Genomic DNA, 15,372 nt, shown 5'->3' with positions numbered 1-15,372 from the left:
TTATTGGTAGCTGCCCAGAGTGGCTGGGACAACCCAGTAAAATGTGTAGGGTTATAAATAGTAAAATTATCATTATGGAATGGGACGTCCCTATTTTCACCTGAGAAATGTTGGAGGGTATGCCAAGGGTCTTATGGCATCTTAAAAGAGGAGAGTGGCTAGCGGGGATCCTTAAGAGGAACGGTCAGGAATAGCCGCCACCACTGAACTTCCCCCAATATGCACACCCTCAGCGTCTGCTATCTGAGGCAGCTGCTTCACACTGGCTAATGGCAGAGCTGGTCCTGTTAGACTAGGCCAGGAAAATGGCAACACTTGGTGACAGAACATGGAGCAAGCCTCCCGGAAGATAAAACAGAAGTTGGGTGGCTTTGTGAATCTCCTTGCCCAATCAGCCTGTCCTTCCAATTTCATCATGCTGGGGGTAGCGCTAACATTGATCTACGGGCCTGATCTATCCAGACCTAAATGAATGCCACTTGAAATGTCATTCCCTCCTGAAACAGGTTGCATCGTTTTGACCCACCCAATAAAACAAACAGTTGGCACCCCCCATTGTCATCCACAAATAGAGGGGTAAATTGTGGGTGGGGTGGTTTAGTTCTGGCCCAATCCCACTGTATATAGTATTTCACCTCAGCCTTCCCAAAGCAAGTTATGCTTCAGAAATTTTGGACTACAACACCCATCAGTTCTAGCTAGCATGGCCAATGGCCAGGAATGATGGGGAATGAAGTAGAAAACACCTGGAAGGCATCAGTTTGAGGAAGGCTGTAGGATCTTCCAGATGTCCTTTTTATTGAGCATTCATATGTGAGCTCATATTTGGGCATCTGCAAATGTTTTGGGGTGGTCATACTGCAGGGGTCAGCAAACTTTTTCAGCAGGGGGCCGGTCTACTGTCCTGCAGACCTTGTGGGGGGCCGGACTATATTTTGAAAAAAAATATGAATGAATTCCTATGCCCCACAAATAACCCAGAGATGCATTTTAAATAAAAGGACACATTCTACTCATGTTAAAACACCAGGCAGGCTCCACAAATAACCCAGAGATGCATTTTAAATAAAAGGACACATTCTACTCATGTAAAAACATGCTGATTCCCGGATCGTCCGCGGGCCGGATTTAGAAGGCGATTGGGCCGCATCCAGCCCCCGGGCCTTAGTTTGGGGATGGTCATACTGCTTTGTTTGCAATAGGCACGGGCTCCATAGTTTTCTGCTAAAGCCCTGCAACTTTTTCGTAACACACATGGGTGTGTGTGTTGCTAACTTTTGTCCCATTACAGAGCAAGAGTGACCTTCCAGATGGCAATAATAACTGAGTGACCTTGGGGAAGTGTTGCAAAACTCTTAATAAAGAGTGGAATGGTATGTGGATGGCCCAGTATAACTCTCCCACTCATGCATTATTATTGTGTCAACACCCACAAAAGACACCAGCCTGGAGGGGAGTCAAGACAATTCACAATATTTCTTATGGAAAACTGAATGTTGATTAGTTAGGGTGGCCATATTTCAAAAGGAGAAAATCCAGACACAAAAATGTATGGCTTTTTCTCAAAAAAAAAAAAAAGCTACGCTATCGACATGGGCTGCCATACATTCAGATTTTCTGGACATTTCTAAAATATTTAGAGTGACCATGTGGAAGCTGCGTTGATTATATAACACAAATGTCTTGGCAGCGGCAAGGAGATTCATTTAACCAATTAGTTTATTTCATGAAACCTTATATTGTACACCACTCAATTCTAATAAAACCTCAAAGTGGTTTGCAAAGAGATAAAACAATAAAACCAGGAAACAATTACAGCCGTGCTTTAAGATATGCAAGAGTTAAAATACTAAAACAGATTAAAATTTCCTCAACTTTCTATTTAACAAATGTGGAGGCTCCTGTCTAGCTGGATGCCCTCCTTCAGTTTGAGTGTGTATGAGGGAAAGAAAATTCTGAAATAGATGTTGCATGGTACTTGTGATATAGAGCTAACTCTTGTTCTTAAAGAAAAAAGCAAAGGCAACACACACACACACACACACACACACACACACACACACACACACACGGTGAATGCTGCAGCCTGCATAAATAATAATTTGAGACCATCCTTGCAAGCAGGTTCAAATACGTCGCTAGTTTTTTCTAATCTGACATCAGATACAGAACAATTCATTAGTGGACTGAAAGAATTATGACTAGTAAAAAGTCCATTTGTCCCAAAGTCTCCTTTTGGTATTGGTCTTAATTCTTATACATTACTGTACGTAGAGATACTAATTTTTAAAAAGGAACTGAAGGGGTATTATGCTGGCATTCGGATTATTTCACTTAGGGTTTTTTTTAAAAAAATTTTTTTGAGAAGCCTAATATTTATTGAATTTTTAAAATAAAAAACCTGATCATCTGATCATTATTTTTTAAAATGTCTTTTGGTGTGGTTGTTTTAAAAATGGAAACCTGTATAATTCTCCAGATGCTCTATCAAGCACTTAGTCATAATATTCTAGGTTTGCAAGACATGACTTGAGAGTCCACAGAAGCTTGCGCAAACTGCTATCCCTGCAGACACATCTGTGCAGCTGTTTGCTGCTAAATTGACTTTTTCCCTTCTGCCTCAAGAGCTTTGGACAGAACACTCTGGGTGTCATCCGCAGCACCCGATATGCATTTCTGCAGCATGAAGTAGGTGCGAAGAAGTGAAACCCCTCCGGACAGAAGGCAGCCAAAGATGGGGAAATGCTCCCAGCGGTGATATTCATAAGCCATCACTGAGAGTCCCACCAAGTCTGGCAGCACCCATAAAATGGCAGAGAACATTCCCAGGGACTGCATTGCTGCTTTAAGGGCTGTGCTTGTCTTTCCAACACGCTGGGCCAGAGCTGCAAGGGATCGATCGTTCAGGCCAAAGTCTAGAAAGCACCAGGAGCGGAACTTACTAAACAGAAATATGGGAAGAAGGAAAGGAACTGGGCTTCCAAGAGCGACCAACAAACAAAGCCTGTTGGTCCAAATCTTCTCCTTCACAGAGGCTTTCTTTTTCTCTAAGATAGGCAGACAGATGCTAGGGAAGCGGTGCAGAAAGGCTTGCCTCTTCAGTCGCAAGAGATCGTTCTTCAGCATTTCCTGCAGGAGGGGGAAATCAAAGCGGTCGGCTTCCCAGTTGGAGACGATGAAGACTTGTGGGTCCCTCACTCCTTCTCTTACCAAGCACTCTTTGCAGTCCTCCTGGATGTGCAAGAGGACCTTCTCTTCATTGTAGTCGGATGGCTGTTGCCTCTTGGCGGCCGACAGGTCCAGGTCTGCTTTGGTGCGCACAAAGTAGAAATTCTTGGCCATATCTTGGATCTCATGGACCAGGTCAGAATGGGTGGCACGGAAGCGCTGGGAGCCGACGATAACGAAGAAATCAAAGTGATTTAAATCAACCTTCTTCTCAAATTTGTCCTTCCCAAAAGTTGGCGTTCCCTTTCCGGGGTGGTCCCAAAGGATCACTTGTGGAAGTGTCGGGTGTGGGTAATCCTTGACTTGCAATGTTGTCATCTGTATGCCGGTTGCAGCGGCACGCGGGTCATCAGCATGAAGACCCAACATGGCATTGATGAAGGAAGACTTCCCGGAGCCGGGCTCTCCTACTACGGCAACGTTGAGTGGAGTGCTGTTGAAAAAGTGCAGTGGTTTTGCCAGCACGTGCGACACAGCATCTGCCAATTGGCCCTGAGAAACGGCTACCTCAAAGTCTTCCATCATTGTGGATCTCGGTGTACTGCAGAAAAAGGAAGCAGGAAAATGTTAAGCAACCAGCCTAACTAGAGGCATTCATTTATTTAACGAGAGTGGCATGCCCTCTGTAAAATTTCCAGCATCGGCAATATTGTTATCATTTGCCAAGCAACAAAGCTTTATAGGTAGAAGGTATGAATCCCATCAGATTCTGTAATTCAGAAGTGAGTGCAAGGCTAAAGTGCCCAAAGGTCATGGGACCAGGGCCGGCGCGTCCATTAAGGCGAACGAGGCAGCTGCCTAGGGCGCCAAAATGGAGGGGGCGCTGGCCAGCCTGTCCGCCGCCCACCCCCACCCCCCCGGTGCTGCCTGGGGCCGCCTCCACTCTCCTCTCAGCTGTTGAGTGGCTTCCAAAGAGCGGCCAGAGAATGGCCTGAAGCCGCTCAACAGCTTAGAGGCGCAGTGGAGGCGGCCCCAGCCTGAAGGTGCAGAAGAGGAGGGTCTGGTCAAAGAGAAGGAGGGGTTGAGGCAGTTTTATTTAAGTGTGCTTTAAGAATGTATGTAAATTCTGCTCCTGCTTGTCATTTAAGTCAGAGGTTTGTTTTCAACCTTTTTGAGTCCACAGCTCCTTTGACCAAGTACCTTCTTTCTGAGGCACCCCTGTGGGGCTCAGGAGCCCAGTTATGTCACCCCTTGCCTGCAGAGCTGGTAGCCTCTCACCCTTTTTCAACGCCCCCCCTTGTGAAGTATTCCCTCAGCCTCCTCTCTTCTCCACTCTCCTTGAGAGTCCTCTGGGCAGCCACTGCTCCCTCCCCTGGTCTCTGAGCTGCCACCCCCCCCTGCCCTCAAGAGAGGTTCCTCCTCACATTGCCCCACAGGGGCCTGGGAATTGTGTGTCCATTCCCAACAGCAAGGGCTGGTGGTCTGGCTGGCTGAACTCCCTTGCCCACTTGCTTACTCTGAGGCCCTGCTTCAGCTCCTGGAAACCAGTCCCCGCCCCCCCCCCGCCAGCCCCAGAGGCACCATTTGCCTGGGGAGCTAATAGCCAGGGCTGCTGCAACAAACAGCTGTGCAAGCCTTTGGGGGGGGGGCAGAGATGCGAGAGGCGGAGAGGGCATCCAAGGAAGGAGGGAAGGAAAGAGGGACAGAGGCCAGTGTTGCCCATGGCACCTCTGACCATCATTCAAGCCACCCCAGGTGCCACGGCATATTGGTTGAAAACCACTGATTTAAGTAACTAATAACCAGATATGCCTTATGTGCCTAAATTCCCCACCCACTCCCCCCTCCCCCCAAGCTGCACATTATCAGCTTTCCAACAAAATGGTTTCTCTTCTCTTATTGGGGACATCCTCCCCCGTCCTTCTCCCCAACCTGACCAGACACAAATTCCTCGCCTCTGTCTTGACCCCTCAACAAAGCTTTATTATTTTTTTCCATTCTCTCTCCCCCCCCCTGAAGTTTTTTGGGGGGTGAAAGATTTTTCCTCACACTCCTGTCTGGAAATCACCTGGGATTTCATGTTGCTGAGAGAGGAAAGGGGGGGGGAGATAAATGATCAAAGTGAGGGGGTCAAAAACCTTCAAAACAAATGGGGGGGTGAAGCGCAGAGCAGGATCCGGATGGAAAGTTGCCCCGAAGTTGGGTCGTTTCTCTCCCCCCCCCTCCCCACCACCTTCCCTTCAGGGAGGGAGGGAGAGAATGGGATGGGAGCTCTTTTCCTTCTGATCCTGGCATCTAAGGTGAGGGAAGAGCCGGGAAATGAGCAGGAGGGGCTAATGAATGAAGTTTCTCTCTCTCTCTCGAGGTGTGTGCTGGGTACGCGGACGAAGAGCAGCCTGGAAGGGAAGGCTGTGTGCACCAGTGGAGAGATCTGGGATAGCCAGTGGGGGGGCAAGGGAGGTGGGCGATGGGCTGTGGGTTTTTTTTTGTGTGTGTGTGTGTGTGTGTGTGACACACACAGAGAGAATACGATCTCCAACACCTCCGACTCTGAGACCAGAAAGTTATCATTGTGGAACAAATCAGTATGATATTGTTTGCATGTTCCGTTTAAAACAATCTGTGTATTTTTTTACAACTCAATTCCCGGTACATTAAAAAAACAACAACCACACCTGTCAACTCACATCAAAATGTCATTTTATCTGCTGAAACCTTTTATTAAGAAAAAATAAATTAAATACTGGATTTTCTGTGAAAGAATTCATTACAAGGTGACGTGTGTGAGGAATTGAATGCGTGTGGGGGGTGGAGGAGAGACGGAAAGAAGAGCTCATTTGTCCGTGGCAAGGGGGGGGGCAGGGGCGCCAGATCATTTAGCTAAGGCTCTGCCCGCTTCCAAATAGCTTCCCCTCCCCTCTGTCAAACCCCAAAAAAGGAAAGAGGCAGGAGGCGAGAGGAGCAGGAGGGCAGCCTCGTAGCAGCTGCAGAAGGGGAAGTCGAATGAACACGCGTCACCGCTGGAAAGGGAGACCCGCGTTGATTTCAGAGCAGTTAGCCTACTTTCAACTCTTATAGTAGCACCAGCTCTGCTTGCTCCCTGGAGCTTTCATGTTATTTATTCCCTTTGCAGCGGGGAAGAAGGGCAGCCTTCTCCAACATCATTATTCATAAGAGTGAAAATAAACGATTCTGCCGCCTCCTGCCTAGCAATAAGCTCAGAGTCTCCTTTAACTCAAACACGCTCAGAAAAAAAGAGAAAACACGGAAATCAGCAGAGCACCAGGAGAAATGCTCACCTCCTTTCCTGCTGCCTGTCCGATTTTTATGCTGGAAAGCTCAGTTTCCCTCTTCCGAGGCTTTGCTTGCTGGTCTCTGACCCTTTTCTTCGTCCAACTCTCTCTCTCTCTCGCTTTTATTCCCTCTCCCTCCCGGTCGTCGCACTACAAAAAGCAAAGAAGAAAGCGAAAGTACGCGCGAAGAGAGATACAGTATAAGAGTGCAACGAAGAGCGAGAGCCTCATTCCCCGCTAGAGGGAGCTCCAAGCAGCCTGGTTGACAGCGGGGACGCTGCCCTTTCATGGGAAGGTCCCAAAGGATCACTCGTGAAACTTGAAGCATCAGAGATGATTAATCCTTTACCTCTGCGGTAGTTGCCTCTGTGTCAGTCTCTGTGCCAGTCTCAGCAGCTCCCGAGTTTTCTGCACTTAAGCCCCACATGGCACTGATTTCAAGGGGTTGAACTAGATGACCCTTGAGGTCCTTTCCAACTCTACAATTCTATGATTCTGTGACTTCCCAGAGTCCAGAGTCTCCTACTACGTACGTACTGCAGTGTAGATTGGAGTCTTTGGAAAGGACGGTAGAAATTTCAGGGAGGCACGAAATCTTTTAGAGCCCGCAAAGAAGCAGGAAGGGTTCTATCGCCCGTCTCAACTGCTTTGAGGTTTTATTGCAATTAATCAGGACGTAAATCCTGTGAAATACACAATGTTCCACCATGATTTCTTCATAGCGTGGGCGCTTGCATCTCATGATCTCGTTTTAGCTGTCTCCATTGCATTTTGTACACTGCCTTTTGAGGAAAATAATAATAATAATATTAATATTAATAATAATAATAATAATAATAATAGACGTCCTGATGAATTTTCATGGGAACTTTTAAAAAAAGGAAATAGCCAACAGATGGGGAGATGTGAAGAGCTGAACTTAAATATTGGAAAAATGAGAAATTGAGAGAAACTGAAAATAATAAATTTGCCCACTTCTCTCAGGAGATTTTCCCCTACGCTGAAGGAAATACTTGCTGACATTCTCCCTTCTACACAAATATTAAAGGGGAAGGAGTCCCTGTCCTCTTTTTCCAATCATCTCCCCCACATCTCCTCTAAAATCTCCTCTAGTTGCTCCCAGCTGGGAAGGTTTGCAAACTTGGGTGAGGAGAAAACATGATGCACACAGTGATGTTGAAGCTGGAAGCTCCTCATATCCTTCAGAAGAAGGATATTGATAATCTGTAACTGTACAGAGGAGGGCAACCAAGATTATCAAAGCTCTGGAAAACAAGCCTTATGAGGAACGGTTGAAGGAGCTGGATATGTTTATCCTGGAAAAGAGGAGATTGAGAGGATATACGATAGCCATCTTCAAATATCTCAAGGGTTGTCACAAGAGGGAATGTTTTCTTCTGCTCCGGAGGGTAGGGCTTGAACCAATGGCTTCAAATTACAAGATTGAACATGAGGAAGAAATACTGTAGTTTATTTTTTTAGAAACATTCTAACATTCTGCAGGGTGCAGAGCGGCTATAGAGCCTTCATGACAAGCTGGCTTTGCAAGCCAGGCAGGCAGGAAGGACACCAAACTCTCCTCAGAGTGACTGACAGCAAAGCCCGTGTCTTATCTGACACCCTCAGCTTTAGGGGGACATCATGCGGGGGGGGGGCACATCACTGCTACCTTCAAGGGTTTCTACAGCCTCACGCAGAGAGACTCGTCTTCCCTTCCCCCAGCTTGTCCTCCAGTTTCCTGCAGCCTTGGGAGCTGGAGCTCTTTGCCACCCCCATCCTCCGACTCCCTCTCAGTGCAGACCGGGCAGGCAGGCAGCACCTGCATTTGCAAAGCCATCTGAGAAGTGTCTACATCAGGAATTTCTTGTCCCACGCTCTCAGTGCCAGCAGTGGCAATTTTAATTTGAAATCTTTTGATACACTGTATCAAAGAGTTCAGAGGTAAGAGTTCAGAAATGGCTGGTATTAATAAAGTTCCCTATGGCAGAATGCTCCTATCATTATGGGTCTTTCGGACTCTGAGATACGATCAAAAAAATAATAAACTGGTGCAATCACGAACTGCTCAGCAATAGAGCATTTATAATGCTCTGCTGCTGATTATTTACTGTATTTATCCTGCTTAATCTTGGAAAGGGGAACGTAGTTGCGGCTTTTGGTGATCTTGGAGCAGAAATTACACCCTGTTTCCAAGTTTTCCTCTCCCCCACGCTTGACCATCACACCACTCTGCTCAAACAGGTGATTTCTGAGCAAACAAAACCTAAATCAGGTCACCCTAGTTCCTCCTCCTTGTAAATAATTTATTGGACTGTGCTGGGTCATGACAGATTGCAAAACAACATCAAACCTAGCGTTACGTAAAACGCATTCAACAAACACACAAAAGGTAACTGGCTGTGCAGTCACATAAACAATTCTCTTCTGTATTTTTTTATCACAGTATTAAATATTTCTCTTGCACATAATCAACACATAAAGTACAACAATATAAACAGAAGTCCAAATGGATCAGTTCATTTATAGAGTCCAAATATCTGCTAGTTTCTGTTTCCCATATGTCTTTGTATGTTCATAAAATCCAAAGGGGGGCTTACTACATTTCCACAGAATCTTGACAAGGTTTTCCGGAATAATGCCTTGTTTCGCCCTCCTGGGCTTCATCAGTTGTAAAGGTAAAGGTAAAGGGACCCCTGACCATTAGGTCCAGTCGTGACCGACTCTGTGGTTGCGGCGCTCATCTCGCATTATTGGCCGAAGGAGCTGGCGTACAGCTTCCAGGTCATGTGGCCAGCATGACAAAGCCGCTTCTGGCGAACCAGAGCAGCACATGGAAACACCGTTTACCTTCCCGCCAGAGCGGTACCTATTTATCTACTTGCACTTTGACGTGCTTTCGAACTGCTAAGTTGGCAGGAGCTGGGACCGAGCAACAGGAGCTTACCCCGTCGCAGGGATTCGAACCGCCAACCTTCTGATCGGCAAGCCCTAGGCTCTGTGGTTTAACCCTATATTCTAGGGAGGCATAAATACACATAGATCTTGTGTTAACGTGTGAACAGGATGTAAGAAAGGCCAGCCTTTCTCTTAATTGTGATTTTTGAATGGCAGTTGTTATTACAGAATTTTGGATAGCCTCGTTTTAACAAAGATGCAGAAAGTATTTTCGAATGGGCTTTAAAGTCCTGTGGGTCTGGTGAATTATGTTTTAATCTTAGGAATTGACCTAGAGGAAGATTGTCATGGAGGTGTTTGGAATGATTTGAACTATAATGTAGCAAGGAGTTTCTATCTGTACTTTTCTTATAAGGATGAATTTTAATTCAAGATTGATCCACATAAATTTCTAGGTTTAAAAAAGCTAGGGGGTGTGAGCTCGATGTTCCTTCAAAGGTCAAATATGGACTTAAACTATTTATCCAATGGTTAAACAATTCAAAAATATCCTCAGAAAATATAAATATCAGATCATCTATGTATTGGCCGTAAAACAAAATGTACTCACTATATGGATTATTATGAACAATGTGTTCTAAATCAAAATTCCTCAAAAAAATATTGGCTACACTTGGAGCACATTTGGAGCCCATGGCTACAACTTGTTTCTGAATGAAATACTTACAACCAAACCTGAAAAAATTGTTAGATACGACCAAATCTAAAATCTCCATTTAAAAAATTCACCGGTGGAGATGATTGCCTGTGACCAACCAGCAGTTCTTGAATTAGTGATTTAACTACGGTATATCTAAAGGTACATTAGTATATAGAGACGAAATATCCCATGTCGCAATTATACCATGTTGAGTGACATTCAAATTTTCAGTGAGGGTTATAATATGTTTAGTAATTTCTCCAGCCTGAAAGCAGAGGAGGAAAGGAAAGGAAAGCAAAGGACGTTTTCCCCAACAGTCAAAAGAACTAATTTGCTTCGATTCTTTGTATCATATCATCCCATCTCTCCTGAGTTTTGATGCAGTGTGATCCCCACATGGCTGACTCCAAAGGGTGGAAAAACTGAAGAAACCCCAACAGGGCCGTCTTAAGCAAATCCAGCACTGTGGCGCAAAGGTCCCTCCGGTGCCCCCTCCCTTTCCCAAAGCTGTTCTCTCTCGCCCTGGCTCAGGGTCCCCAGCACCACCAGCCCAGGCTCCCCGCCGCCTCTCACCTGCTGCGCGGTGTCCCGCTGCCAGCCCAGGTCCCGCTGCCGACCCCTCTCCACCCCAGCCAGGGCGCGGGCAGCTCCCCAGCTCCCGCCACCTTCCCGGCCCGGAGGCTGTGTGGCCCAGTGGCTGCCACCCGCACCAGAGGAAACAAGTGTGAGCGGTGAATTCCGGGTCCTGCAGTGCGCTGCTTGTTCCCTGGCCGGCTGACCTGTCCACCGCTGCCTCTGCCAGCGCTCTCTTGCTGCGCTCCAAGCGGCCCGAGGAGCAGGAGGTGGTTGCCACGCCGCCGCCTGTGCCCCGGGAGTGGTGGTGGTGGTGGGGCGGCGAACAGCAGATGTGGAGGAGGCCCCTCGGGAGCCGCTCCCGCCGCCTTTCCCGCAGGGGACAGTGGCTTGGCAGGCAACAGCTGAGGGGATTCTCGCGGGCCAAAGGAGAGGAGGTGGAGGCGGAGCCATAGGGCTCAGACATCAGCTGTTTGGCGGGCGCAGCAGCGCCCCTGGTGACCAGGTGCCCTGGCGCATTGCACCACCCAGCCCAGGCCTAGAGACGGCCCTGAACCCCACAGGGATATGAGGTGGTGTGGGGTAAAAGCAGGAGCCCTATGCCTAAGATATTCCTCCTGGCCTTCAATTTAGCCTGATCTGCCATTCTTTTCCCCTTTCCTTTTTTTTATAAAGAAACCCTTCTGGGTCCCCACATCAAAAATTTCCCTGGTCTCCTTGCTGTCCTTAGCAGGACTAACTTGGCCAGTTGCCCTGGTGATGCTATACTGTATCTTACGTTGTTTGTAAGTTGTTTTTCGGTTGATGTTTTATATTTGTTGTTAGCCGCCCTGAGCCTGGTTTCTAAACTGGGAAGGCCATGGTATAAATAAAAATTATTATTATTATTATTATTATTATTATTATTATTACCTTATTATTATTATTATACCACAGTTAATGACAAACCTAGACAGCATCTTAAAAAGCAGAGACATCACCTTGCCGACAAAGGTCCGTATAGTTAAAGCTATGGTTTTCCCAATAGTGATGTATGGAAGTGAGAGCTGGACCATAAAGAAGGCTGATCGCCGAAGAATTGATGCTTTTGAATTATGGTGCTGGAGGAGACTCTTGAGAGTCCCATGGACTGCAAGAAGATCAAACCTATCCATTCTTAAGGAAATCAGCCCTGAGTGCTCACTGGAAGGACAGATCGTGAAGCTGAGGCTCCAATACTTTGGCCACCTCATGAGAAGAGAAGAATCCTTGGAAAAGACCTTGATGTTGGGAAAGATGGAGGGCACTAGGAGAAGGGGACGACAGAGGACGAGATGGTTGGACAGTGTTCTCGAAGCTACAAACATGAGTTTGACCAAACTGCCGGAGGCAGTGGAAGACAGGAGTGCCTGGCGTGCTATGGTCCATTGGGGTCACGAAGAGTCGGACACGACTAAACGAGCACAGTTAAGGCTTTCCCGAAAGAATTCTAAGAATGGTAGTTAGTTAAAGGTGCTGAGAGTTCTTAGGAGGCCCCTATTCCCTTCACAGAAGTACAATTCTCAAAAGTGATTTAGCAGCCTCTTTAATCAGAAGTGCCTGGGCACCATTTTGCATGCAGAGCTGAGCTGTGATGAGTGAAAGAGGGAGAGGAGCTGGGGGGAACGAGAAAGACTTGTGCAGTTATAGGAGCCAGCTCCCAGGGGCCGAGATATTTAAACATTGGAGGGGGGCTGCTCCCCACAAGGTGATGGGTATTGCCATTCAAATGGGGTGTGCGCACCACATATTGTGATCTATAAGGTGAGGCAGGGCTTACCTGCCTCCCCCCATATTTAAATTTGGCACCCCAGCACCCGGCCCTATTCCCTCTGTTACTTGGCTCTCTCTCCATCCCCAAACCCCACAGCAGCCGTGTTCCTGCCACTTTCTCACAAGGGCAATGGCAATGCCCTTCAACTTTTTTGGGAGAGGGCGCCCCTCAAATATGATATTTGGAGGGGAAACACATGTAGACTCCTAACTCTGTGGTTAAGGCTGTCACAGGAGGAGGGGCCTGCTCTGAAGCATGCTGGGCACATGTAAACCCCATGAGACCCCCCAGTGTGCCCCCAGCATTTTCTCCCTAGGGGAGGGGGGATACGAGCAGCTCCTCCTATTCAGCAAGAGGCCACTGCAGGGACATTAGCTCTCTCCCGGTGTTTTGCATTGCTTGCTTTTATGAATGTAATTGAGCATCAAACTCTGCCCTCAGCATGGCAACCCCAAATCTCCAGAGCTTGTTTCCATGATCTCATTACTCAGGTAGACACCATGTTTCCTTCCCTCTTGTCCCTAGGGGCTGTTTCATATATGTTGGAAGGTGCCCAGGCTGGCTGGCGCAACCCAGTCAGATGGTCAGCATACAAATAATAAAACTGTTGTAATTGTTGTTGTTACTCTGAGTGTTTGGCATTGTTGTTGTTGCAGTGGCGAACGGTACTGCTTGGCTGCCCGGGGCGGCAAATGTGGAGGCACCCCCTGGAGGCGGGGTGTTGCTCCGTAGCGCGCATGGATCCTGACACATGCGTCATGAAGCACGGCGCACACGTCAGGACAAACGGTGGATGCGCAGTCCGCCCAGGCTGCTGCTGCTGCTCCCGTGGCAACCTTACAATCCACCAAGCAAGTGGCTATTCGTAAGGCGCTGCCACGCACAAACAGCGCGCGTAAGGCTACCCCGTCCATGCTGCTTTTCACATGGCAGCCTTACAAGTTGCCGCTCGTAAGGTTGCCGTGGGAGCAGCAGTGCCAGCATGGATGGACTACGCATGTCCACACATGTGCAGTCTATCCAGGTTGGCGCACATGCACAATCCGTACGCGCTGCTGCTGCCGCATGGCGGTCTGTGCGCACTGTCCTGCACTGTGCACTACCCCATATGGAGTGCGCATGTGCAGGATGCTGCACATGCGCAGTCCGTACACGCTGCTGCTGGCGCACAGTGGCCTCATGGGCCGCTGCTCACACACAGCGGCTTGTAATGGGCTGCCACTAGTGGGGCAGCCCGCACAGACCGCATATGTCTGTATGGCGCACGCAGGTGGAGGTGAGGGGCGCCCTGAATTGAGTCCCCCCCGAGTGGAGCCCCCATCGCCCCCCTTACTATGCCCCTGTGGTGTTGCTGCTGTTGTTGTTAATTGAATTCATTTACCTCCCTATACTCGGAGTTTTCAGGGCGTTTCACAGAATAAAATCAAGATATAAAACCACAATATGAAACCACAAGATACCGAAAAAAAATAAAACAACAGAACAATACCCCCCCCCAAAAAAAACATTTTAAAAGGACATAGGATGTAAATCAGATCAGCCAAAGGCCTGGTTGAAAAGGAATGTTTTTGCCTGGTGCCTAAAGGTGTATAATGAAGGTGCCAGAAGAACTTCCCTGGGGAGAGCATTCTTTTATTGTTTGATGGATTTCTGTATTTTAATATTTTGTTGGAAGCCGCCCAGAGTGGCTGGGGGAACCTGGCCAGATGGGCGGGGTATAAATAATAAGTTGTTGTTGTTGTTGTTGTTGTTGTTGTTGTTGTTGTTGTTGTTGTTGTTGTTGTTGTTGTTATTCCACAGAAGGGGAGCCACTGCAGAGAAGGCCCGTTCTCATGTTGCCACACTCCAAACCTCTTGAGGAGGGGGCACATGAAGGAGGGTCTTGGAAGATGATCTCATGGTCCAGGTAGGTTCATATGTTGTTGTGATTACAAATATATTAATTGTTATTAAAGATGGAATAGGGAGTGAGATGGGTTGCCTCAACATAATCTGACCCAATCCTATGTTGATACAAATTGGCCCAGTCCAATTCATTAATTAGATTGGGCTGGATCTGATGCACAGCCCAAGTGAAACATGTTCTTAAATAAACTGAAATTTGGCTAGCAACACTTAGCTCTAGAGCCCCTGCTGCCATATTGTCCCAAGTCTCTTTCTCAGTTGCCGCAATTCTCCTCATGAAATTCCATTCTCAGCGCCACAGAAACTTCAACATGGAACATAAGTCCCTTGCAGTTTGCTCTCAGCTGTTCAGAAAGCCAAAGCAGTGTTGTAAATCAGATGGTGTTGGGCAGAGTCTGAGAAGTTTGTGCTCAGACTGATTCAATCGCAGGGCCATGCAAACCTAAGGCATAGCTGCCAAGTTATCCCTTTTTTAAAGGGAAATTCCCTTATGCTGAATAGGCTTCCTCGCGAGAAAAGGGAAAACTTGGCAGCTATGCCTAAGGCTACCTGAGGAGACGCTTCGCCACTTTTTGAGAGCTTCCAAGTGGCAGATTGAAGTGCTTGCTTAGTAATGTATATATTGCTTGCTGTTTAGAATAAAACCTTAATAAAAATCTTAAATCTTCTCACTCACTTGTGTTTTGTGTTGCCTCTGAATCTCAGTTTAAAAGAACCACCATGCATTTGGCAAGAAAGTGTTCATAACATTGCCAACAGAGTACTAAATACTCTGGATAAAACACGTCAATGGAGGGTTATATTTTTAAGAGAGGCCTTTATTTCAGATAGGGTACCCCTCCTTTTTAAAGATTCCTATGTTGCTCTGCTTTAAATAACATGTTATTTAAATAAATGTAAATAACAAGGAAAGAAACCAACAACCAAACCAAGAACTTTGCAGGGAGTGCTCTAGACTGCCTCTCACTTTCAGGTTATCAGTGGCCTGTAAGGCTTAGCACCAGAAAGGCAGGGTGAAGCTGCAAAGTTCTTTTTAAAAATGTATA

At 47.1% G+C, this 15,372-nt stretch overlaps 2 protein-coding genes across 3 annotated transcripts in view; both read right to left on the bottom strand.

Moving 5' to 3' along the window:
* Positions 1 to 15,372, bottom strand: part of LOC118086965 (interferon-inducible GTPase 5) — a 159,488-nt gene that overhangs the window by 52,344 nt on the left and 91,772 nt on the right. The gene's annotated exons all lie outside the window — the stretch shown is intronic.
* On the bottom strand, positions 1,709 to 7,204 carry LOC132592295 (interferon-inducible GTPase 5-like). 2 transcript variants are annotated; one of them, XM_060275654.1, is made up of 3 exons: positions 6,811 to 7,204; positions 6,468 to 6,611; positions 1,709 to 3,769 (listed from the first exon to the last, which is right to left on the bottom strand). In XM_060275654.1, exon 3 carries the CDS (start codon positions 3,751 to 3,753, stop codon positions 2,596 to 2,598), a length of 1,158 nt encoding a protein of 385 aa, XP_060131637.1. In that variant the 5' UTR covers positions 3,754 to 3,769; positions 6,468 to 6,611; positions 6,811 to 7,204; the 3' UTR covers positions 1,709 to 2,595. The 2 variants fall into 2 exon arrangements, with proteins under 2 accessions (XP_060131637.1, XP_060131636.1); XM_060275653.1 differs by having other exon boundaries at positions 6,468 to 7,204.

The sequence above is a fragment of the Zootoca vivipara genome, chromosome 6 (assembly GCF_963506605.1).
Source record: "Zootoca vivipara chromosome 6, rZooViv1.1, whole genome shotgun sequence".
Classification (NCBI taxonomy): Eukaryota; Metazoa; Chordata; class Lepidosauria; order Squamata; family Lacertidae; genus Zootoca; species Zootoca vivipara.
This window is presented reverse-complemented; position numbering and strand designations above follow the sequence as displayed.